Source organism: Camelus ferus, chromosome 34 (assembly GCF_009834535.1).
Source record: "Camelus ferus isolate YT-003-E chromosome 34, BCGSAC_Cfer_1.0, whole genome shotgun sequence".
NCBI lineage: Eukaryota > Metazoa > Chordata > Mammalia > Artiodactyla > Camelidae > Camelus > Camelus ferus.
Genome location: NC_045729.1, coordinates 13,790,942 through 13,814,753, shown reverse-complemented (window position 1 = coordinate 13,814,753; position 23,812 = coordinate 13,790,942). Strand labels below are relative to the sequence as shown.

The 23,812-nt window shown below is 46.1% G+C and overlaps 1 protein-coding gene across 1 annotated transcript in view; it reads right to left on the bottom strand.

Annotated features, from left to right (window-relative positions):
• DUSP16 (dual specificity phosphatase 16) overlaps window positions 1-23,812 on the bottom strand; it is a 74,859-nt gene that overhangs the window by 6,686 nt on the left and 44,361 nt on the right. The window contains exons 4-5 of the mRNA XM_032473121.1: window positions 13,921-14,084; window positions 3,942-4,101 (exon numbers count right to left, since the gene is read on the bottom strand). Coding sequence (XP_032329012.1) covers window positions 3,942-4,101; window positions 13,921-14,084 — 324 coding nt within the window. The remainder of the gene's footprint in view (window positions 1-3,941; window positions 4,102-13,920; window positions 14,085-23,812) is intronic.

Genomic DNA, 23,812 nt, shown 5'->3' with positions numbered 1-23,812 from the left:
AACTCAGGGACGCTGTTAGAACCACGGACCAAGGAAATTCAAACACTCGGTACTGCCGTCTTGATGAGCGCTAAAGGCTTTCTCATGGGAGTGAAGTTACCCCACAGCCTGGAAGCAGCTAACCCTTCAGCCAGTATTATGAACCACACGTGTGCTTACCCGTGCACTCCTGCCATGGAGCGCAATTCTTCCCTTTCCATTCTTGTTCTTGTTGACAACTACCAAAGGTTCGCCAAACCTTACGTTAGAATTCTTGTTATTAACAGATATCCAGGAAATCTGCTCTGGCGGCTGAATGATACAAGGCCACCACGATCGCACCACCTCTGTTAGACAGATTACAAGTTTCTAACGTATGTGACTTACTGTTCGTTACGTACAAAACACCGTAGGGCTGTTCGGTAGTACGTCAACAATCAAGCAGCTTCCCTTTGGACAGGGAAATCAAACACAATAAAACAGTAACAAAGGAACACAGGACACCACTGGAACTAAGGACGTACTATACAACGTAACAGTATATAAACACGTGCATGTGAAGGGCACGCCTTCCTGGGCCCACGCAGCTCTCGCCCTGCCCTCGACCATTCAGTATGCAGCCTGTGCTGCCCAGCACTGCCTCTTCCATCTGGGCTGCTGAGCAGCTGAGCAGCTCACTAATTCTGATTTTACTGTAGCCTTTCTGGCCCCGTATCATTTGGTTCTTGCCCTTTTATCCCATTTTAATAGGGGTGTGTGTGAAGGTGTGTTAGCTGTTGACCCCAACCTCTTACTGTAAGCTGCTTCAAATTCTTCCTGGTTTAAATTTTTTTATTGGTTATTGGTTTAAATATCTTTTTTAATGTTGATAATATTCTTTCATTATTTTTAATCATTATTTCAAAACTAGACTCTAAGGACTTACAAGGGCCTTGCTTCTAACATTTCCCCCAAAGGGTTTAACACTGGGCACACAGTAGGAACCCAGTAAATCCTGGCTGGCTGGTCAATATGTATTTTAAAAAGTCATCTTTTTGAAAAAGGCGAGAAGGAATAAAGCAGTGGTGGTAACAGATGTGTTAGGATGCTGAGGTTGTAGATTTCCTTTTCTCTGTTTCAAATTCCCTGCATGGTACCTGTACTGTTTTTACAATTACAACTGCCTTATATTTTAAAACTCTAAAAAGTGATTATATAAAAAAAAGTGATTATACTGAAGTGGGGTTCATTAGAACACGTTTCTTGGCAGAAGCGAGTGCTTAACTGAGCCTCTTAAGGCAAAGGAAATGACCCAGGTAGACCCGGCGGGGCAGAGAAGGCAACCGTGTGAGGAGGTCCCGCGGTGGGACTGACCAGCCGCTCAGAAAGCAGCCACGTCCCGCGCGCGCGCTGGGCGGGAAGGGACCGGGGAGGAGGTTCCAAAGGCGGCAGCAGGTGCCAGCGAGTCCGGAATGTTAGTCTCGGGGCGCCAGGTAATTAAGTGCCTCTGCAGGAAAAGGAGGAAAGCTGGAAAGAAAGCAAGCAGGTGGCCACTACGGCAGTTCAGGGGCTAAAACAGACGTGCCTACTTTTTCCAACTTTATCTGTTTTTAAATTTTTTCTGTTTTACCAATTCTAGTTTAAAAAGGAAAGAGGATAACAAAGGTTAAGAGGGAGCCAGTGAGGGGAGAAGTTACAAAGGCTGAAAGGGAGTGATAACTAAGGTGACAGAGCACAGCTCTAAGAAAAAATAAAAAAGGACTGCTCAGATCATCCTTAAAACAGCTACTACCTATGAAGAGCCAATTACGAGTCAAGCACTTGGCAAGGTGCTTTGCACACATTGGCTATTTTAATCCCCACAATATCCCTAAAAGGCAGATATGTTAACTTCAGTCTCCAGATCAGGAAACTGAGGAACAGAGAATCACTTAACTAATAACCAAGGCGGGCAGGACAGTCTGGCTCCAAAGCCGTCCTCCTACTCCCCTCCCCAGGCTGCGCACACAAGTCCCAAGAGTGACGCGGGCCAGCGGGCCAGGAGCCCGCAGAGCAGCCCACTGGGCCGGGGCCCCGATGAGGGTCCCCCAGCTCAGACCCTGCTTCCCGCCGCCTATGTCAACTGAAAATAAAGGCAAAACTCCATGAAAACCTGAGTCCTTCCAGCGAACTCAGAAACTTACGGAAATTTAATCTGAGTAAGAAAAAGAAAAAGTGTGAGTCTATTAGGTCGTTAAGGCCTGGTTCGAGGTTACGTCTTCAGATTATCTTCTCTGCCATGACTAACCATGGCTTTACGCCCTGGAGGAGACTGAATGTGGGCTGAGTGCCACAGTGGGCTGGAGATGTCGCCTGGAATTGTCTGGGTGGGACAAGGACAGTGGCCCTAACAGTATTAAGGCCAAGCAAGTAAACACTGATTAGTAAAAATACCTTCAGATATACAAATAAATTACGGTATGTATTTGGGTGTGTATTTAACCAACTCGGAACATGGTAAAACTCCTTTTGTATGAACTACAAGTGGCCAGTATTGCTCATGAAAGAAGAAAGGAAGCTGGGGGCAAAGTTAGCTGCATGCTCTCTTTTCTACTAACCCCCCTAAAGCTCAGACATCGCCATGACTTAACAGAATCAGGCTGGTTCTCTTCTAAACAGATTCCGAAATGGCATGTTCAGCTGAAATCAGAGCCAGTCATCTCTGGATCGATGTGACATACAATGGGAACATTAACTGTAATCATTAGTCTTTTAAAGCGGCAAAAACTGAATGACAGGCTGAATATTTCCTGGAAGTACAATGGTGGGAAGGATAAATCTGGGGTTTTGTTTGATGATGTAGGCCATGTATCTTCAGATGTTTCACAGAATGCACCCTAATTAAAGAGGAAAAGTCTTGGAAACCTGGATTCTTTAAAAAAAAAAAAAAAAAAAGAACTGTTTCCAAACTACCCGAAGTTCCAAAAGCACTGTGTAGAAAATTCTTCTTGCAGACAGAAGGACATAGCGAGGGGCTTAATTTACATACAATTTCACTGTTTAAAAGGAACTAGTTCTTTTTTTTGGAACTTTCAGTAACCAATTCAAGAGTATTCAGTTATGGATGAAGGGGGAAAAGAACCACAAAGACTCCGCACGTGGAACGTTAACAGTCACACCTTGATATGTTGCTTGAAAGTCAGCAACAGAGGCGGCTCCTTGGTTCAGCCCCTTTCCAGCTGAGACTACATTTCAAATCATGTGGTCAACTGACTTCCAGCAGACCCGATCCTGCGGCACCAAGATGTCACAACAGCGCCTGAAGCCGGGAGTCAGGGAGGCTCCGGTGCCGACGGGCCCAGTGAACAAAACAAGGTATGGTCCAGATCAGATCCTGTCTCAGCCAACGCCCAGGAAACGACCACACGTGATTGAGAGAGCGTGTGTGTGTGTTGTATGCACGCACATGTTGGAATTGCATTAGATCCAATGCTACTTGAAATTACTGGCACGTGGGCTGAGGCTTAGAAATCTTGTGACAGAAAGACTTTAAATGTCATGGGATTTGTTTTCACAGGATTTGACTTTTCTTCTGGGGAAAACATCATAGCAAGGCAAAAACAGTTTAAGGAATGCCACCAGAGTTTCCAAAAGTCTTCTACAGGATTTGAAAAAGTGGGTAAAAAGTTTAACACCCAAAGTTTAACTGATTTTCAAACACTTGCAAATACATACTCACAAACCCCTTCAGGCTTAACCTTGGCAGTGTTCCAGTTAGCTGGAATGTCACAAGGCCAGTCCCACAGAGACAGCAGGACACACACACACACGTCACCTGGGCCACTGAGTGAGATATGCAGCATCACGTGTTGTCTTCAGACCTGTGAGGTCAGTGAAACAGGTTCCTTTTCTCTAATGAATAAAGGGGGGAGGGAAGGGGGAGGGGTGCACGTATGCACGGAACTATAACCCACAGGTCCTGCAATATCACTCGAGCTACTTACCAATGAAATCTACTGATTTGTCCAACCATGGCAAAATTTTCTCACAAAAGCTGTCATTCACAGGCACTCGCAGGAAATGAGACTCAGGGATAAAGTCAGGCTTGGGACAGGTGTTGCTGGCATTTAACACATAACCAATCCCATTCTGCTGCATCAGCTCCTAGGGAGGGAGAGCGTAATTAAAGCAACAAACAACATACCGGCAGGGTCATTCTAAAAGAGGAAAGCTTAAAGTAATGACATAAGTGACTAGTTTCCTTGAAATAATCAGAGTTTATTCAATCCGAGAAATCCAAACACCGACCACAATGACGTGTAAAGCCTTAAGTTTAAAGCAGAATTTTTTAAGGGCAAAAGAGGCTGTTTAAAGGATCAAACATCATTAGTATGGTCAAGTCTCTCTTATCTTCATTACTTGAAGGAGAAGGGGAACAAAGAATACAAAATAAAAACATGACAGTTTACTGTGACTTCACCCCCCCCCGTGGCAACTATGTAAAATTACTACGACAGTGGCAGGTGTATTCCCCAAAATGCATGAGTCAGTGCACTGATTCACAAGGTTTGGGAGGATGCTAGAAAACTTTTGTTTGTTTTATGCTATGACTTTAGAATGTATGCACACACATGAGAACATTTCCTTCCCAAACTGAACATGCTGGCTGTTCCCTAAAATTCAGTGCTAGGCCATCTTTCACTCTAAGTACTCTCTCTGGGGTATTCTTGTTTGTTTTTCTACCTTTGGCACCAGGTACACAGCTGCACTCAGGACATGTCTGTTCAACTAACACTCTGTCTTCCAGGCAAGCTTATCCAATCGGCTTCCCTGGGTCACCCACCGTCATCCCTCAGGAAATGGTCTATGCCTGAATTCATTCTCTTCTAAGCAACTCTGGGCACGTCTTCCTTTTCTTGGATTCCTACCTCCTCTATGAATCTTTTCCAACTCCAACTACTGGAAAATCAGTTGGTCATTTTCATCCTATTTTAGCCTCCTGCCAACTCCCTAACCCCTGCAGTTACCACACTGGCACAATACATATATTCTGTTTTACGTAAAAGGTAGATTTCGTAAATCTAGGTCATGGAGGCAAGCCTCTCAACTGTCAGATGACAGTGTCAAGAAATAGCTTCTGGACCTAGACGAGCCTCTTAGAGGACTGCCCCTTGTCCTCCAGTGGCCTCAGAGGCTCCTGTTAGGTTAATCATCAGGCTGTGAAAATCTCGGTGGTGTCTGCTACAACCACTTTTAAATGTCTGCAGATGAGCAAAGGTCACATCTGTTTTCTAGGCTGAAATTAGTGACCACTGTCTGATCAGCACGGTGTCTCCCATGCGAGGACAGCAGTGTCACTGGAGTTAAGTCTTGCAGGCTTTTCTCACCAATGCCCCTTAAGGAAAGGACACTTTCTATATTTCCTTTTCCTTCCCATCAACAGTACTACAAAGGTTTATTAAATTAAAAGCAATTTAACAATAAAGACACAGATGCTTCTGAGAAGAGAGGCTGACACCAACAGTGTTCCCTACTCTACACAATCAAAAGACAACAGGCAATTCTAAGGACAACACATGTCACAAGTCAGCAGTGAGGGTCAAATGTGACTTCCCCCCACAAAGCCTAGAACAATGTGCCCGCTGACAAGTAGCCTAACAGTCTATGTTTTGCAGAAATGACCACTTAACCTAAATTCAGTTTCAAAAAAAATTTGCTGGGCACCTTTGCCATAGGCTTATTCACAATATACTATCATGGTACTCGGTGCACGTTAATAAAAACAACATGCACTGAATGCCTACACGTACCAGGTACTGTGCTAATAAGCATTTAAACGGACGGTCTCAAGCCTCACAACCACACTCTGACGTGGGGAATATTATCATCTTCACTTTACAGATGAGGAAACTGAGGCTTCGAGCATTTACATAATGTTTTCAAAGTTGCACAGCTAACAAGTGGTCCAGTGTCAAAATTCACATCCAAGTCGATTCAGCTCCAGAATCTGTCCTCTTAACTGCCCTGCTCCACTGAAGTTCTTTTTAAAGCAAATTAGAATAAAGCAACTAGTCTACATACAGACTTAAAAAAAAAAATGAAATGAAGTAATAGAGTATCATGTTTTAATTTCAGCCCTTTTTATCCTTTTTAACTAACACATCAGGAAGTGCAGGAGCACCGCTCTGGGCGCGGGCTTCTCTGGGGAGGCTCTCGGACAACTCAGGAACCGGGCGGCTACTGGACGAGGCTAATCCGGGGTTCTTTTGCCCTCTTTTTTCCCCCTGTTGTCGCCTCGGCGGCAGCCATCACAGTGTGGTCCTCCTGCCGTGTTCGCACGGGCTTCTGCTACCACAGGCCGAGGACCGGCTGCCCGCATGCACGGACCCCGGCCTCACGCCGGCTGCCTCTCGGCCCCCACCAGCCACCGCCAGACGGAAAGGAAACCCGGAAAAGGGCCAGTTCTGACCTCACGTAGGAAACAGCAGTGATCCAGGCCTACAATGCTGCTTATCTCTTAAAAACAGTCTCCACTTACAAAAGAGCGTATAAAGGATGCATTTAAGAAGCTGCTCTACTTTACACCAAGGAGGGGGAGGAGGAAAGAAAGACACGAATGTGCTGAAACTGAATGATAATAAAATCATTTAAACCCAAAATGAAATGAGAAAAAATTGTTACTACATCAGTAGAAAAAGTGACTTCAGAGCATTAAAAATGCTGCAATATATACTTGAAACATTTTATTTGCATTCAAAACAAATATGTTAATTCATTAACTTCTGATGCAGGACCAAGTCATTTTTTTTTTTACACAGGTCAGCTGCCTGGAGCTCTTAAGCAAGTCGTGACCAAATGCCTCTACCACCACCTAGTTTAGACGGAAAAAAATGTAGAGCAATTTGTCTTTCCTGAATCTTTAGAAAACATTTAGCTTAGGTCACAGAAGAACAGCTCTCTTCCCCCATTCACACTTCATGTGTGCAGTATGTTAATGACTGGACATCGTTATGGTAACAAGCACACTGGCCGAAACAGGTTTGAGAACACAGTTGCCTCCAGGTGAGCAACCACCTACCGCAGTGGGCAGGCGGAGCCCAGGGCTCGGGGACTCTGAAGTCAGCGGAACGTCAGGCAACTGCCCTGTTAACCTGCGCTCCTGACCGTTTTATGATCATGCATGTGACTGTGAGGGCATCTGGTGTCGACGTTCCCACAGCAGAACTGGGATGCAACCACAGTCGTGAACCTGCGTCTGACTGTTTTATAGAATAATGACTGGTTTCGCTCCCAGACGGATGTCTGTGACTTTCTATCAAATTATAAAGATATTTATGTAGTTCACTGCGGTTTGTTTCTGTGCGCTGTGTGAAACACACACAACTGAGTATTACTCTGTCCCGTGATGAAACATCATCACCCTTAAGCTACCAGAGAGCAGTCATCTCACGCTGTTCAGCATTTAGCTCAGTTTTGCGCTAAGCCGCCTAATACGTGCTTTTTGCTGATAAAATAATCTTTATTCTCTGGCCTTCAAATATCCTTCTGACACCTTGGCCTCTCCATGCTCTGAACACCTCCCCTGAACTGCTCATTCCATGAGACCCAGGCAGGCTCTGCTGCCCCCAGGAACCACAGCCCCTTCCTGATGGACCTCACACCACCCACCCCGGGATGACCCCTCCTTCCTCCAGCTTATTCCATCACATCACCACTCCTGGAAGCCTTCCATCCCCGACACGACCTAAAATCTGCTGTTCCTACCGCCTTTTCTCTGTCCTTCTTCCTCTGCCTAAGTTCAGGTCTGTGGTCAATCATTACACCGTTGACCCTTGAACAACTTGGTTTGAACTGTGCGAGTCCACTCACATGTGGGTATTTTTCAACAGTAAATTACATGATCTGTGGTTGGCTGAATCCACGGACGCAGAGGCCCTGCAGATGGAGGTGGGGAGCCGGGGGCGACCATAAATTATCTGAGGATTAACCCCCACATTGTTCAAGGGTCCACTGGGATCACTCCCTTGCTTTTACCTTCAACCCCTGTGTCCCTCCACGGCTTCTTCATACTCATTTGGTGAGATTCCAGCCCTGGGTAAACCTGCTTCCCTGCTGAGTCTGCATCTGCACTGGGGCAGCTGAACAGGCAATGCTGTGGGGTCACCCCTGAGTCACCTGCTCAGTGGTCACCTATTCCCCTGGTCGTCACTGGCCCTCTCGCCTAGAGGCCATCCCACCCAGTGTCCTTTCCTTCAGACTCTCTGTATCTCTCTCCCTCTCCCCAACTCTTGCTCACGGATGATCTTGCTTCCTGCTTTACTAAGAAAACAGAAACAATCAGGCCAAGTTGTGACAAACTTCCACGGCCACCTTCCCCTTCTGCCAGCACACGTGCCTTACGTTCCACCGCCCTCCTGTCACCGGGGATGAAGCCGGTGTGCAGGGGATGAGGACAAGCACACGGCACTGGCCCCGGAAAAATCAGAGCACAGCTCAGCACGTGACTGGCAGCACTTGAATGACCTCGGATGGGTTACCTACACTCCCCCAGATTTACTTCCCTTACCTGTGAAACAGGGCTAAAGATGTCTATTCTGTAAAGCTATTATGAGGATAAAGTGACTGGTGCATAATATAAGTCTCATTAAATGTTACTTCCTTACTTTATCCTATTTTTAAAATAGATAGTGAAAAAAACTATAATAGCTAATGGGAATGTAAACTGGTGCAGCCACTATGGAAAACAGTATGGAAGTTCCTCAAAAAATTAAAAATTGATTTACCGTATGATCCAGCAATTCCACTTGAGTATTTATCCAAAGGAAATGAAAAACCTAACTTAAAAAGATATACGTGCCCCTGTGTTCACAGCAGCACTATTTACACTAGTCAAGACGTGGAAACTACCTAAGTGTCCACTGACAGATGAATGGACAAAGAAAATGTGGTGTATACATACAATGGAATATTATTCAGCCTTAAAGAAGAAGGAAATCTTGCCATTTGCGCAACACGGATGAACCCTGAGGGCGTTATGCTAAGTGAAATAACTCAGATGGAGAAAATATATGATCTCACACATGGAATCTAAAAAACAAACAACGACTGAACTCACAGATACAAAGAACAGACTGGTGGCTGCTAGAGGAGGTGGAGGGAAGGGGTAAAGGTGGTCAAAAGGTACGAACTTCCAGGTATAAAACAAGTAAGTCATGGGGATGTAATACACAGCATGGTGACAATAGATAATGATACTGAACTGTATATTTGAAAGTGGCTGAGAGTAAATCTTAAAAGTTCTCATCACAAGACAGAAATCTGTAACTATGTGTGGCAGACGTTAGCTAGATTTATCATGGTGATCATTTAGCAATTTGCACAAATATTGAATCATTATGTTGTATACTTGAAACTAATATAATGTCACATGTCAGTTATATCAATAGAAGACAGCTTGTGAGTCACATGGTATATGAATTATATCTCAATAGACTTTTGCCCCACCCCCTCTGAAGCCTGTAATGTATATTTTTCACTAATTCAAACTATGATGTCCTTTCTAGGAGAAACACGTCCTTTCTCCTAACTGGGCTTCAGCAGAGAAATGACACTGAATGTAGCAGGCTGGATGTAAAAAAAAGGGTTCAACTGTAAAGTAGAAAAGATCACGCCCTAAGAATTTAAAAAATGAATTCTGGTTTCAATACGCAATTGAAAAAAATTTTCAAAAACAGTATTTGTGAGTCAAAAAATAAATCTTAATTTTATCATTATGATTTGCATTTGCTTTTTTCCCCTTTAAATTTCTTTCTCCTAAGTCATAAAATAAACTTTCTCCTGCAGTTGGACTAATTTCTAAATATGGGCTCCATGCTCTGTTGATACTGACTCTGGAGTAATATATGGAGTACAGAGTAATATACAGCCTTAATAAAATTGCTCTGTTTGGCCAAGTTTCCCACGTTCAGCGAGGCTGAGGACGGAGATCCCATTAAATCACAGAGCGCTGCAAATCTACAGAAAGGAACTAAGTTTTCTTTCTCGAGTCAGTTTAATGATTTATGTTTGTCTTTGCCACTCCTTTTGCCTTCAAAATTGACCTACTTCCTTCATCTCACCTTCCTCAACCAGCCACACCCCCTGTATTTACCACTCACCCTAGCATCTTGTGTACTACACCCCATGGTGACAATGACAAGTGTCCCTGTAGGCCAGGAGCTGCGTTCGGTGCCTGGCATGATGTCATTTCACCGGGTCCTCACCTGAACACTAGGAGGGGGGAGTCATGTCAGTCTGCAGCTGAAGGACAGACTCAGTAATGTGGCTACGGTGCTGTGGCTGGTGAGGCAGAGACCTGGGATGCAAACCCGCCCTCTCCGAAGCTGGCTCCACTCCTGCCCACCTCCTCGGTTACACCGTGAGTCACCTTGTCCTGTGAATTACCGGCTGATGAACAGGTCTTGTCTAACCACCCTGCACTCTGCTATACACACAGTGGACACTGAGTAAACGCTTTTACTGATCATTGTGATGACATGACCTAGTTTCTCCCTAGATCACAGGGCAATGTGACAGCAGTGCTTGGCTGGATGGCGTCTAGGCTACGGCCTAACTGTCACAAGGAAACAACAGAGGAAGGAGCAGCAGTCCTGGTGACAGGTGGAACAGTGAGGTCGCACAGGAAAACCAACTCTGCCTGTTAAAAGATGGAAATAAGCTACTCAAAGAATGCTAACAGCACATTGTTAAAATGGGGAGAGAGGACGGAATTGCTCTCACTGAGAAGCTGAAGGGGTCCAGCAGATGAGGCTCTGGCCTAGGAGCTACTCACCGTGGGTAATTCCGCACATGGTCTGTGTGTTAAGTGTGAAAAGAAAGTCTACTTGAAATTTTAACTGATAAGGCAGAAGAAAAATCAAGAAAGCTTGTCTTTCACATTGTAACTAGGGATTCTGGTTCAGACCCCACTCATCACACGTGGACAGGGCTGAGCACAGCAAGTGTGCGGTTCCTGGTCCAAGTCTAGTGCAAAGACTAGGGGAGAACACTCACAAACAGAAGGATGATGGTGACAGAAAAGGAAAGATGTTCTTCTTGCTACCAGTGACTTCTTACAGTCTTTTACAGAAGAGCCACGTCTCTGAGACGTAAGAACGACCATGTGATGAGAGTGCGGACCTGACTGTCGATATGGGAGCCACAGCCACAGCCACGTGTGTCTCGTCCACAGTGAGAGGTGCAGCAACCATAAACACACACCAGATTGCGAAGACCCAGTACCAAAAAAGCAAAGTGTGAATGATTTTTTAAATACTGACTGCGTGATGAATAATATTCTAGATATGTGGTGAGAAATGGTATTAAAATTAATTTCACCTGGTTTTTTCTACTTTTTTAAATAAGGCGATTGGAACATTTTGAACTATGTCTGTGGCTTGCATTTTATTTCTGTTGGATGGTGCTGGTACAGAATATGCTGTAGAAAAACCAGGGGAAACAAATCTCAGCTGTGATTCAACAGACCGTTAGGATTTGTCAGTCCTTCATAGCCCCGTACAGAGATCGCCGTTCTCCATGTGAGGGTTTCTGGTGCTCTGTGAACACAGGACCAGGGCCTGGCAGCTTGGGTTTCAGTCAGGTCTCCGCACTGACCAACCTTGAGGTCAGTGACGTTCCAGCCACAAAATCTTGGGAAATTAAGTGATTTAATTCTGGGCCAACATACCTCCAAATTCTATTAGGAGGGTTAAATGCAGTAACATAAAGAGACCAGCATTTTAAATAGTAAATACTATAGTTCTCCCAAGAAAACTTCTGTGACATGCTTTTAACATATTCTGGTGGCACTTTATTTAAAAAAATGGCTAATAAAATGAGCGATCTTTGGCTGTTGTTCGTAAAGACTTCAGCTTCTAAGTTTTACTAAAAAGGAATGTACTATTAGGAAAGATGGTAAAATCTTCACCTTTGGAGATCTTCCAGAAGAAAAAAGGGTATTATTTCTCCTGGAAGGTTTAAACCAGAAGGTGGAGCAGGGAGATGTGTGTGCTGTCTATGAAAGGGGCAACTCTGGCTCTAAAACTCATCAGCTGGGTGATGTTGTGGAGTTCACTTAACATTTCTGGAACAACAATTTCCTTATTTATGGAATGAAGGGGGCTGACTAAATGATCTGTCAAACCCCCTCCAGCACTAAGACTCCGTTAACAGTGAACCTAGAGGTGAGAACTTCTGGAGGCACTCTTCCTTCTCACCACCTACTCATCCGCACGGTTCTAAAGCAGCTTTCTCACAATCTTCCAGAAGGACTCCTTGGCTCACGCTGTTTCCCCATGAACTTCCATAAACCCCTTCTGTCCCTGCAGCCATTTCCTCTCAAGGCATCTATGTGCATATCCTGTTTAGCATACATGCGTTTAGAAGCCAATTAAAAATAGAAAGCCGTCCTCTTCCCCGTCCTCAAGTCCAGGTTCCAGTTTAACTGTTCTGACTTTGCAGGTGCTCACTTAGCTGTTAACTGACACATTTGTCAAACCTGGAAAAGGTCTGTAGCAAAATGAATGTACCACTGAATTTAATGTCAAAAGTAACAAAAACAATCTGTAACACAATTATTTAAAATCACCTGCCAATTGACTTGTTAAGTTTTACTGGGGTAATTCTGAACAGGATCCTTAGCCATGAATTTTATTTCATTTTATTTTCTGATCTGAGGATTAAGTAAAGCATCTCCAGCTTTGCCCCAGGGATGCTTGTGACTTCAGGAAATTAATTATGCTTTCTGTGACATACCCTGCTTACCTCTAAAAGAGAATTAATAATAATCACGTTCTCAAAGACATCGTGACCTCACCGGAAAGGCTCAGCACAAGCATATGCTATCAAATTTCAAACACCTCACAGTGAGAGCAGGCACATTAACACCAGTGTCGAGGCCAAATTCTGAAGAGGCAGGAGTCTTGAGAAAAAAATAAAAAATAAAAAAACCAAGAAGAACGCTTCATTACTGCCCAGTACAGGGTATTTCTGCTCTCCGCCTGCTAAAGCACGCCATGCATCTAGAAGCAGCCAGCCCGAGCCTTTCAGCTACTCGAGGAGAAAATGTTACGGTGCTGCCCTCCACATGGGGAAGCAGCACTGGTAAATCACCAGGAGCTGAATTATGATCTTTGACTGTTTTTTCAGTTAGAGGTGATGTAAATAAGAGGTTTTAGAGAAAAATCACTTTCCAGGCAGTTAGAGCACTGTTTCTAGCCCCGCTGGTTAAGGGCACATAAGCCGTGGAGACAGACCTGTCTCAGTTCCACGGCTGTGATGTGAGGGCCGTCACATCAACGAGGGCTCCTCTGTCGGCACACCTGGGTCAGCGTGGCTCCCGGCCTTTTCATCAAGGACCCAGGCTCTTCCCTCTTCTTTCTCAACCAAACCGATGCCAAGAGCCTCCAATGAGGCGCCTGCCGGGCACACTCCTGGCTCTTCTCCGCACCAGCCTTTCACCCCCTCCCCCCTTTCACCCCCTCGCAGGGTGAAAGTCACCATGCGACCTTCCTCAGTCCAAGCCAACCTGAGTCCCTATCTAACTGCTGCAGTAAATAAATGCATTTCTAAACATGAAGTAATTGGGGAAGGGTCGGCCTGCTGAGTGTGCCCAATTACTGTCATGGAATAACTGACACCTTAAGAAAGTGGGGCTACACTTCTGGAAAACTCTGTCCAGTTGCAGGTCTCTTGGACCTGGGAGGAACAGCACATGCGACAACAGCTAGGTCTCCTACGGTGACCAGAACATCCCACCAGACAGTACCCCACCAGACAGACAGCCCCAGAAGGGACGGTGCGGTGGCTCGCTGGGGAGCCACCCTGAGAAAGGGCGCCTCCTTCCTGGGGTGGGTGTGTCTGACATGACAGCCGCCCCCCGGGACTGGCGTTCCTCCAGCTGCCGACCAGAAACCCTGCAGTGAAGGATATTCCCAAAGCACCCACCTTGTTGAGGACATCTCGCTGGCAGCCAAGATAGAGATTGGGCAGAATTCGCGTTGGCCCGATGTTGGCAACAGGTAAGCAAGGCTGAGAAATGCAGGAAGGGACTAGGGTGGATTTTCCTTCACAGAGGCCAGGGAAACAGCGGGAGAACTCGGCAAACCCACCTGAGAACAGACATGGTAAAATTATGCTGCGCACAAAGACAGAAATCAGCCTTCTGCTAACTACTCAAATTAAACTGTCTACAAAGAAAAATCAAATCCCACAGATGCAGGCGGACCCCGCCACACACGGATCCCCGCCGACAGCTGCCGACTGTGAAGTCTGGTGTCTAGTCCAGCACCGAGCCCGGGCTTGTAGGGGCACAGAAGGGCCCTGAAGGCATTGAAGGTGACTCCTCTCTCCCTCACACTCTCCACCTGCAGATCCTACATTATCTCCCTGCTCCCCAGCCCCTGTACCAGTGCTTTACTGGGTAACTTAAGGAGGACTGAAAGGAAGCAGCAAATAACCAGGCCAAGACAGAGGCAAAAGGTGATTATAAAAAAAAAAAAAAAAAAAAAAAAAGTGAACTGAGGCTAGACATTATTTCTTCACAATAAAGCTGATCAAGTTAAGATGAAAAGTTCCTTCTAGAATTAACTTAAAATCTTCCTACTGTATCAGTTTTTTATTTCAAACATACCCCATCTCCACATTTGTAAGAGCACCCTTTACTCTTACAAATATTCTCTATACCCAGGGTTGCTCATCACCCCCGATTCCGGGTCTCCTGTTCATTTCGTTGAGCGCTATGAACGAGGGCCTACAGACCCTAATGGCTCAGGGGACATGAAGGCCTTGGGGCAAGATCCTGGACTCAGAAGACTTAGGGAATATGTGTATGTTTTTAATACCATTAAATTAAAAAACAATTAACTTGTTAAGAAGACATGTCGGGCAGCCCCACTTTTACCTCTTTAATCAAACCTGAAACAAGATCCTACACTCTCACTAAATAGCTACCTCCATCTCCTTGAGCTACGTTCTATGAGCCTTCCCCCCACTTCCAGAGGCACACAAAACAGGCCTTCCCAAACTGCAGAAGTGCAGGGACTTGACAGGGGAAGAGCGTGTCCACCGTCTGTGCTCAGGGCAGCAGGAAGTCAGTGACAACGACCACGCCACCTGCAAAGTGCAGGTGTGCACCCCCAGCCTCCAAGCTGAGTGTCCACGCTGCTTCCACTCACAGCAGTTTGTTCACTGAAGTCCTTAAGGTAACTGACAAAGAGCAGGTGGTTCTACCAGAGGATCCCCCAAGTCCTTTGTGGGACAGACGAGGCCCTCAGGATCTGTCCCCTACAGATCCATGATTTCATTTCTTGCCATTTCCAAACACGACCTCTGGCCACAAGAAACTTACTGTCATCTAATGCTTGTTTGTTTGTCTGTTTAAATGGAGGTACTGGGGATTGAACCGAGGGCCTCATGCATGCTAAGCACTCACTCTACCACTGAGCTATCCCCTCCCACCCCAAGAGCTGTTTTCGTATTTTTTCCTACTCTGGCTTCAAAACAATTCATGGGATGGTCTCTCATTTCAATCCAACAAAATGAGAGTCCAGTAAATATTCTCAGAGAAAAGAGAAACCAGACTATCCAAGGAAACTCCACTTGAATTCCATTTTAAACTTATAAATCATATTTATAAATAATATAAGTAATCACAGGGTTGCTGAACACTTACTATGTGATGAGCATTGCTCTCAGCACTTTACAGGTATTTGGATTTGTTCAATCTTCACAACTGCCCTATGATGTAGGCGCTATTATTACTCCCATCATACAGATAAGAAAACAGAGGTTCAGAAAGACACCAGGAGATAATGGGCAGAGCCGGGGTGTGAGCCCCGGTAGTCTGGCTGGTGGATGTACCCTCACTGGCTGTGCTGAACCACGTCTCTAACACTACGGGACACACTGCAATGCGCTCTAGGCTGCGGGGCAGCCTTGCTGACATCTCTGGGGTCCTGCCCTCATTTTAGCCTCATTTTACCAGGCTGAAAACGGCCAGGGGCCTTTTCCAAACTGACGGAAGAGCCTTACTTCCTCAAAGTCACGTGGCTTATAAGCTTCAAGGAGGGAAAGAAAACGGAAGGAGCTCGGACCTGACGAAAGACACAAGAACTCTGTAAGTGCTCTTCACGAGAGCCCAGGGACAAAGCTGACGGCCGAGCTCCTGAGATGTAAACACGGCCACGGCTGGCTCACGGTCACAGATGGGAAGTAGCGGCGGGGCTGATGCCGCGTCTCAGTGACTTCAGCGCATCCTCCACGGAACAACGTTCAGAGGGGATGCGACTCTCTTACGACCAGCCTGGACCACTCTGAGTCCAGCTCTACCATTAATTTTATCCTCAATCACTTCTAACTCTGTGGTCCTAAAAAAGCAAAATGTGAGTGTGGCTCTAGAAAATTCTAAGACAGAAAAATAGAAAAAAACAAGAGAAAGCCACCACTTTCTGCACTCAGAACAAAACCCCAAAGCCAAACAAAACAGCAGTAACACATTGTAAAACACATTATAAAACAAACAGAAACTTTTTTTTTTTTTTTTACAAATTTTTCCTAACTAGTCTCTAGCATAAATCCAAACAGCCTTAAGATATTTAACAGATTTTGTTGAAATCAGGGCATTCATTTAGTGCTCAGTCTGGCTTCCAATGTCCCAAACCAGGACTCCTAGTCACTTCCAGAAAACACTGCCTCAGCCAAAGAGTACATTTCCCCGATCTTTATCTCTGACAATGTTCCACTCTGCTCACATCCTCCTTCATTGACAGTTTTTTCCATTCGCTGACCTTTCATTCATCGTTGGACTCTAGTGACCCCAGTTTCATTTCATTAATTAACAACAGATGAGACACTGACTGACTTACCCAAACCCTCAAAAAACTATCTGTGGCCTCATTGGCAAGTCAGTTTTGGAATATGTCTAAAACGTTCCTCTTCCTCTTACAAATTGGACCCGCACAAGCAGAAAAGTACAACTCATCTACATGAACTTTGATACGAACGGCTGACAGACACAGAATCAGGTCATCTCCGCCCCTGTCCTAACCCTGCTGTCCCCTGTCCCCGAGCTGGACTCCAGCATGAGAGGACACATCAGTTCTTAATCCCCTTTGTCTACTGCGAAGGCAGCGCTAAGAAACTGACACGCTTCTTGAAAAAGATTTTAAATACTTTTTAAAGTTGTTTGAGAATCTGACTCACTGTCCAATCTTGCCAAGTTTCTCCTGTCTCTAGATTTTGTGCTGCTGATCATCTGGGAATGGGGAAAATAGAATGTGGTACAGCCCTCACGTGTGTCCCTCGGAGAGACCTGAATCGCAGGGATGCTGTATCTGCTATGGCCCCTGTGCTACAAGTGTGTATTTTTAAGAGGCATACACATATGCAGACACCCTGGTGTGTACAGAAATGGGGATGGGGAGACGGGCAAACAGACATGCAGACACCACTGGCCTCTACAGATTTGGACCGACAGGCAGACAAACTGCAGTGTTAAAATCGGTATTTCTGTTTGTTTGTCTTCCACAAATCCAGCCAGTGGAATGCATGTTTATAAATAAAAACATACACATTACTTTGGACAGAGAAAACATTTGGTATAGCTTAAAGGCATTCATAATCTGTATATCTCTTTATTCTAACTCAGCCAAGAAACACTTCTGTTAAGAGCACCTCCTTCGCAATGCCAATCATAAATATTATTTTCTATAAAAGCCAATGCCAACCACCATTCCATTTTCAGAGGGAAAAAAACCTGCCAAGTAAAATAAAATATATATAACAACGCCACTAAATTTCAATCCGCCACTTTTCTCTCCCCTCTGACCCTTGCCATCAGTTACAAATCAGTGTGGTTTCTTCAAATGAAAGAATATCTACATAACCAACAGAAGTCACACTTTGCTGCAGATTAGCGATGTTAATTTTAAGACCCAAATTTTAACAATGTACCCCTTTTAGTCAAACTAGAGATAAACGTCGATTCCATGACTTCGAAGATGGTTCCCTGCAGGGAGAAGCAGAGGGCTGCTCCCTTACTCTTCGGTTCAAATAGGCAGCAAGTCCTTAAAGCTTCATCAGCGGACAGAGCTGCCCAGACTGGGAAGGGGGATTGCAGGCAGCCCCCCTCCCATACCACGGATGGATTCAGTGGCTACGCACAGAAATCTATTTACACAAAGCTCTACTTCATGAAAGACATTTTTCTAAGAAAGACATTTTTCTAAGAAAGCCATATGCAAATTTAATTTCTGTACACTAAATCATTTTCACAGTGTATACAGTTTCATAGTTTTTAAATATAGTTCTCATGTAGTTTAATCCTTTTGTAAAACAAAGACTCCCTTTTTGGGACATAAATACAACCCATTCATTTAGTTATTCTAGAACGTATGTGAAGGATTTCAGCGGAGGACCTCTGCACCTGTAGAGAACAGTTCTCTCCACCCTGAAAATAAAATCTGTGCTTTGCTATTGCACAAAGGAGACAACCCTAACATCAAAAACTGAAATGCTGAAATGTGTATTTTGGAAATATTTTAACTGCTCTCAAGAATAATCATTTTATGTTTAAGGTGACTGACGCAGGCAACTCTGTTCTCTAGCCATTTATAAACACTCAAGCATGGTCACAATTCTTCTAGGGTCAGCAGACTGTATACACGGAAAATTGAAACTAGTTACACAAAATGAAAAGAAAGAGAAAAGCAACATAATTCTGTATCTCCGAGGATAGCAAACAAAAATGTGGAACTGTGGTATTCCAGCATCACAGTCAATTCTCCACCAAGCAGCACTGAGGAGAAAACTCCCAAATGACACGGAGCATTAACTAGTTTTAAACTCTGATTCCATCCCTTCCAACCACTTGAGGGGAAAGTGGACAGACAGGCATTTCTGTGGAGACCCTCTGCGAAGCCGAGAAGCAGCCTACATTGCGTACAACTTGCCCGACAAATGCCACCTCTGAGAAAGCTCACTCTGAGTGAAACAACCTGTCACCTGGCCCAGCTGGGGAATGGGACATTTCACCTAACTTCTGGATTAACACAGCTATCACGCACACAGTAAATGGACTAAAAATTTTCAAAGTACTAGCATTAAAGAAACCACTAAATACTAAAATAAGGCAACTTATAATTTCATGTGATTCATAATGCCTAAATCTTATATTCCTCAAAATAGTGTTATCTAGATCAATTCAACTGGCCAAATCCAGAAGTGTTGTTTAGTAACAGGTCTCAGATGATGTAGAGTGAATTTTTTTTTTTTTAGTATTTTACTGATCTTTCAAATTGGCAATACGTAACTATACCCAGAAACACTTTTTCTGCACACGTGCGCACACACACACACAGTCAGGCGGGACTCTTAATAAATGCCCCCAAAGACAGTTCTGAAGATGACAACCAGGGTGGCCAATCAGAAGGGACACAGCTGGAAGCCCCAGCCGGCTGAGGAAAAGCAACAAGCACTGAGCAGGAGAGACCAGCAGAGGCAAGTCCTCCAGTGACTCTAAGGCGTGGAGACCCAGCCACGTGGACAGCAGCTGGGACTCCCCGAGTGCGGAGGACACGGAAGGCCTCTGCTCCCATCAGCCTGGAAGGAGGTTACCTAGGAGGTCACATTGGCTCAATTCTCACCTGAACATCAAAGATTTCCAAGTCTGTATTTGGGGGCTCGATGTCCCCAGACTCCAATCCAACATTTTCAACCCTCTTTTGGTCAATTTCACTTGAAAGACTTACTGACACTTTTAAAATAAACTCAAAGGCATTATCTCTCTCGCTTTCTTTCACTTCGTCCCCATTGCCCCCTCGTCTTAGCAGCATTCACCTGGTGAATCGACACACGAACTTTCCTTGGTGACATCTGTCTGTCCGTCCCTGCCTCCACATGCTCTGCCATCCCCCAGCCCACAAACTTCATGATGCACTGAGATGAGTCCAGGACCAGCTCTCTCAGACCCACCTGTCCTTTTTCCAACTAGTTTCCATTCTGTGGCCAGATTAGGCTCCTAAAATAAGGTGTTGATGGACTCTCTGCTCCCAAATACCCACAGAATAAAATCCAAACTTCTCCATCAGACATTCCAGCCCTGTAGATAATCCAGTCCCAGCCTACTGCCCAACCTCATTTCCCTACAGCCACCCGCCATGTCACATGTCTTCTCGCTGTTTTCCCAGCACACCTGTGCTTTCTCATCTAGAGCCCCTGGCTATTCAGTCCTTCCAATCCATTATGTTTCCTTCCAAACCAGAGGCAAGCACAGGTCACACCTCTTCTCCAGCAGTGCCAGCCACAGTCCCACCACGACTCACACGACACCTTTTACCTTCTGAACACCCACATTCACTCACCACCAGAACAAGTTCCAGGATACAATAATCCTCCCTTACTACAGAGCTGCTCTGAAATTTCCATTTTATCCTGTTGAGTCTGTTTTTTTCAAATTCTGTTGTATTTTTAAAAAAACTCCCCTGACCAGTGTATCTAAATATGGTCTTGCCAACTTAGAATGTCTATAAAATTTGTAGCCATCATCTAGCAGTGTGTTTACCACTGACCTGATGATTGTGAATTCCCTTTGTGTGCTGTGACCTCATCTCTCTGGCTATGACACAGTGTGAATGCCCGTGGGTAAGAACTGTGCCTCACATGCCTTTGCAATCACCTCTGCATTTAGCACAGCGCTTGGCACATAATTAAATGTTAACTGAATCCTCCCTTGTTACAATGAATAGCTGTTGATGGACATAAGTCCTGGATATTTTTGGTGTTCAAAAGGATTTCCTGGTTCCATTCAAAGCTGAAAGCTATGCTGGCATGGGTGGGAGCCCAGAACCTGCTTCCTATTCCTCGACCAAAGGCTCCAGAGGACTCTCAGGATGAGCGAGTTGGCACAGGGCAAGAAAAACATCTCTGCTACTAAAGAAGGGAGAATTGGTAAATGCTGCCGTGACCCCTGAAAGCAACAGGAGTCTGCCGTGTGCTTCTGTCATATCCAGGGAATCTGACATGAAAGGTGGAGAGAGGAGATTTTCTCTGGTGTCGCTCAGTGGCTCAGGACCCCGTAATGGTCTGGAGAGTCCAGTGTGACCTCCATGGCTCAGGGGACCAGGGGCACATCCCTCAGGAAACAAACTGGACCAACTACAGTCAGACCCCCGCCGAGGACGAAGCGGCCACAGCGATGGTCAGAGGACAGCCTAGTAAGACTGTCAATCAGGAGACAGCCCTCTGAGTCAGGAGGAAAAAGGAAGATGAGTCTGGTCTCCAGAGAAATGACTCTCAAGTGTCAAATCTGACTGCCGGGTACACTGTCCATGAGTCACCGTACAACTCACTTCTCGGGCCTTTCCACGTGAAACCCGAGCTTCCTAATCTGCCCTGAGCAGGCTCTCCCGTGAGGTCAGCCGTGTGTGTTCCACCCCCGCAACCGTCCTCCTCTGGGGCCAACGCACCGCTTCCCGGGAGGCGCGGCTGAGCAGCGGGGACGAAAGGGGCCCCCGCGCGGCCGGCCAGACAGCACTGGAGGCTCTGCGGTCCCCCCGGAGGTTCTGAGACATTTGACAAGCACCTACTGGAAGCTGGACACCGTGCTGGGTAACGGGGATGGCGGTGACCAAGACAGAGGCCCCCTCTGGAATGGGCAGCTCAGCGCGACAAATTTGAACCAAAGAATTGGATGAATGATTAACTAATTATGGTGGGTGGCCAAAGGAATGTGTGTAACAGCAGAAACTCAACTTTGCCTGGGAGTCAGGGAGCTAGGAAGGCTCGACCACCACCGTGAACCCGGCAGGAGAGCCAGGTGAGTGGGGCGAGGGGACATCTCAAGGCAGAGAAGTGCACATCCGGGCGACAGGTGTAGAGCCCCTGACATATGCCTAAGGAAGGAGCTAACACAGACACACACAAAACCACTTGAGGACAGAGGGCGGCCTGAGGTGAAGGCAGGAGGTAGGCAGGGCAGGGCCTCATGAGTCATGAAGGAGTTTAGAGTTTACCCTAAGAGCCCTGACGCATACTGAACTGGGGAGTGGTATCATCAGGGTTCCATGAAAAATATAAAACACAAATGTAACTTTGGCTCTAGTGTGAGTAACAGACTAGAAGGTGGCGAGTCAGGGAGTGAGGAGAGCGTGGGGAGGCCCTGGAGCAGGTCTGAGGGGATGACGCTGGCTGGACGGAGCTGGTACAGAAGTGAGGAGCAGCTGAGAGGCGACAGGCGGCACCAGGTCTCCAAGGCTCACGACGCCCACCGCAGCACAGCCTCGGCCTTCCGGTGTAAAAGGCGTGCACAACCTGACTGCGTTTCCTCTCAGTTCCCATCTCTCGCCATCACAAAAAGCCCACTCGAGTCTCCTCGCTGCCCCTGACACCTGTGTTCACTCCTGACATTTTTAATCACGTCCCCCCTTCAGTGAGAACGCCCAGGACTCCCCACCTGAATCCTACTCGTCTTTCAGGGCTTGATGACAGCTCCACTGCCGTCATCGACTCCCCCTGACTTCCGCAGGCTACCCCGGGTCGCCACCACCGTCACACACAGCTCAGCGCACCAGCACGTGCTTCTCTGCTTCATCCACTCCAGACAGGGTGCCCCAAATTAACCGCCAGGTCTCAAGGGCAAGCGTGACTCATGTGCTCTTCCGGTGCCCTGTCCCCCAGGCCTGGCCGGGGACCCACCCAAAGGAGCCCCCGAATAGGGAGAGGCTGGATGAAATGACAGGTCTGGGCCTGGCGTTTCTTCAGAGACACAGATGACACCACGGGCCATGGGAGGACTGATGCCACCGTGGTCACCCAGGGTGCTTTTGTTTAGGAGGATAAGGAACTGAGGAACTATCTCCAGGCTGGCCTGACGTCCATCTGTTAAACAGACACAGCCCTGGGCATGTGTCTGAGGCGCTGGTGGCTGGGGAGGGACACAGTTGGCTTGCCACACTGGTGGCAGCAGCTGGAGAGAAGATGGTCCAGTCTGGATAACCTTATGCAAACTGAGGCTCTGACGCAGAGCCAGCAAATACAGCAACCAGTGGGCACCACGGCACCTATTTTTAGTGTTTTCCACGGCTCTTGGTCATTGCAGCTTCTCCAACACGAGAAGAGCCAATTCCTGAATAACTGCAGGACTCTGACTGAAATCCATTCACGTCAGTCTCTTTTACCAGCTGCTACAGGGTTTTTGATGTGGAATGATTGAAGATTTCCCTTCTCTAGACAAGAGGGCAGAAGAAATGCCACCCTGGATGAGAGAACTGATGGTGACAATGGCACGGACAGCAAAAGCTGGGGGCTGAGGGGCAGGGTCCGCTCTGCTCCACCAGGAAGGGCAGTAACTGACTGCATTAACCCAAAGCCGCACATTTATTACCCGGAACTGCTGGCTGAACCTAGATCTCTGTTAAACTGAAGACAAGATAAAGAGTTAAATGCATTGTTATTCACTCCTGGCTCTAACTACACTAGCAAGTCTAACTCAAAACAAAGAAATGTGTATTTGGCCTGTAACCACAGCAGACACTAATCTAAGCCCTCAGCTGTGCTCAGAGACGGGAGGTCCGTAAGAGCCCACAGCACTGTACCTGCCGCTGACCCCAACGGCCAGTCTGTCACCATCCAGAGCCAGACTTACGCTCAGAACAGAGCACACTTTTTTATTTGATGAATCCTCCTGGCTGAAATAACTTAATGCTTAAAAAAATGTTTATATATGGTGTATCTTTATACATCGCTTCTTTCATAAAATGTGAAGTAAGAATATGACTCTGAAATCCACAGAGGCTGAGAAAGAGCTACCACAAAAGGGATAGGCCTGATCTGAAGTGGGCAG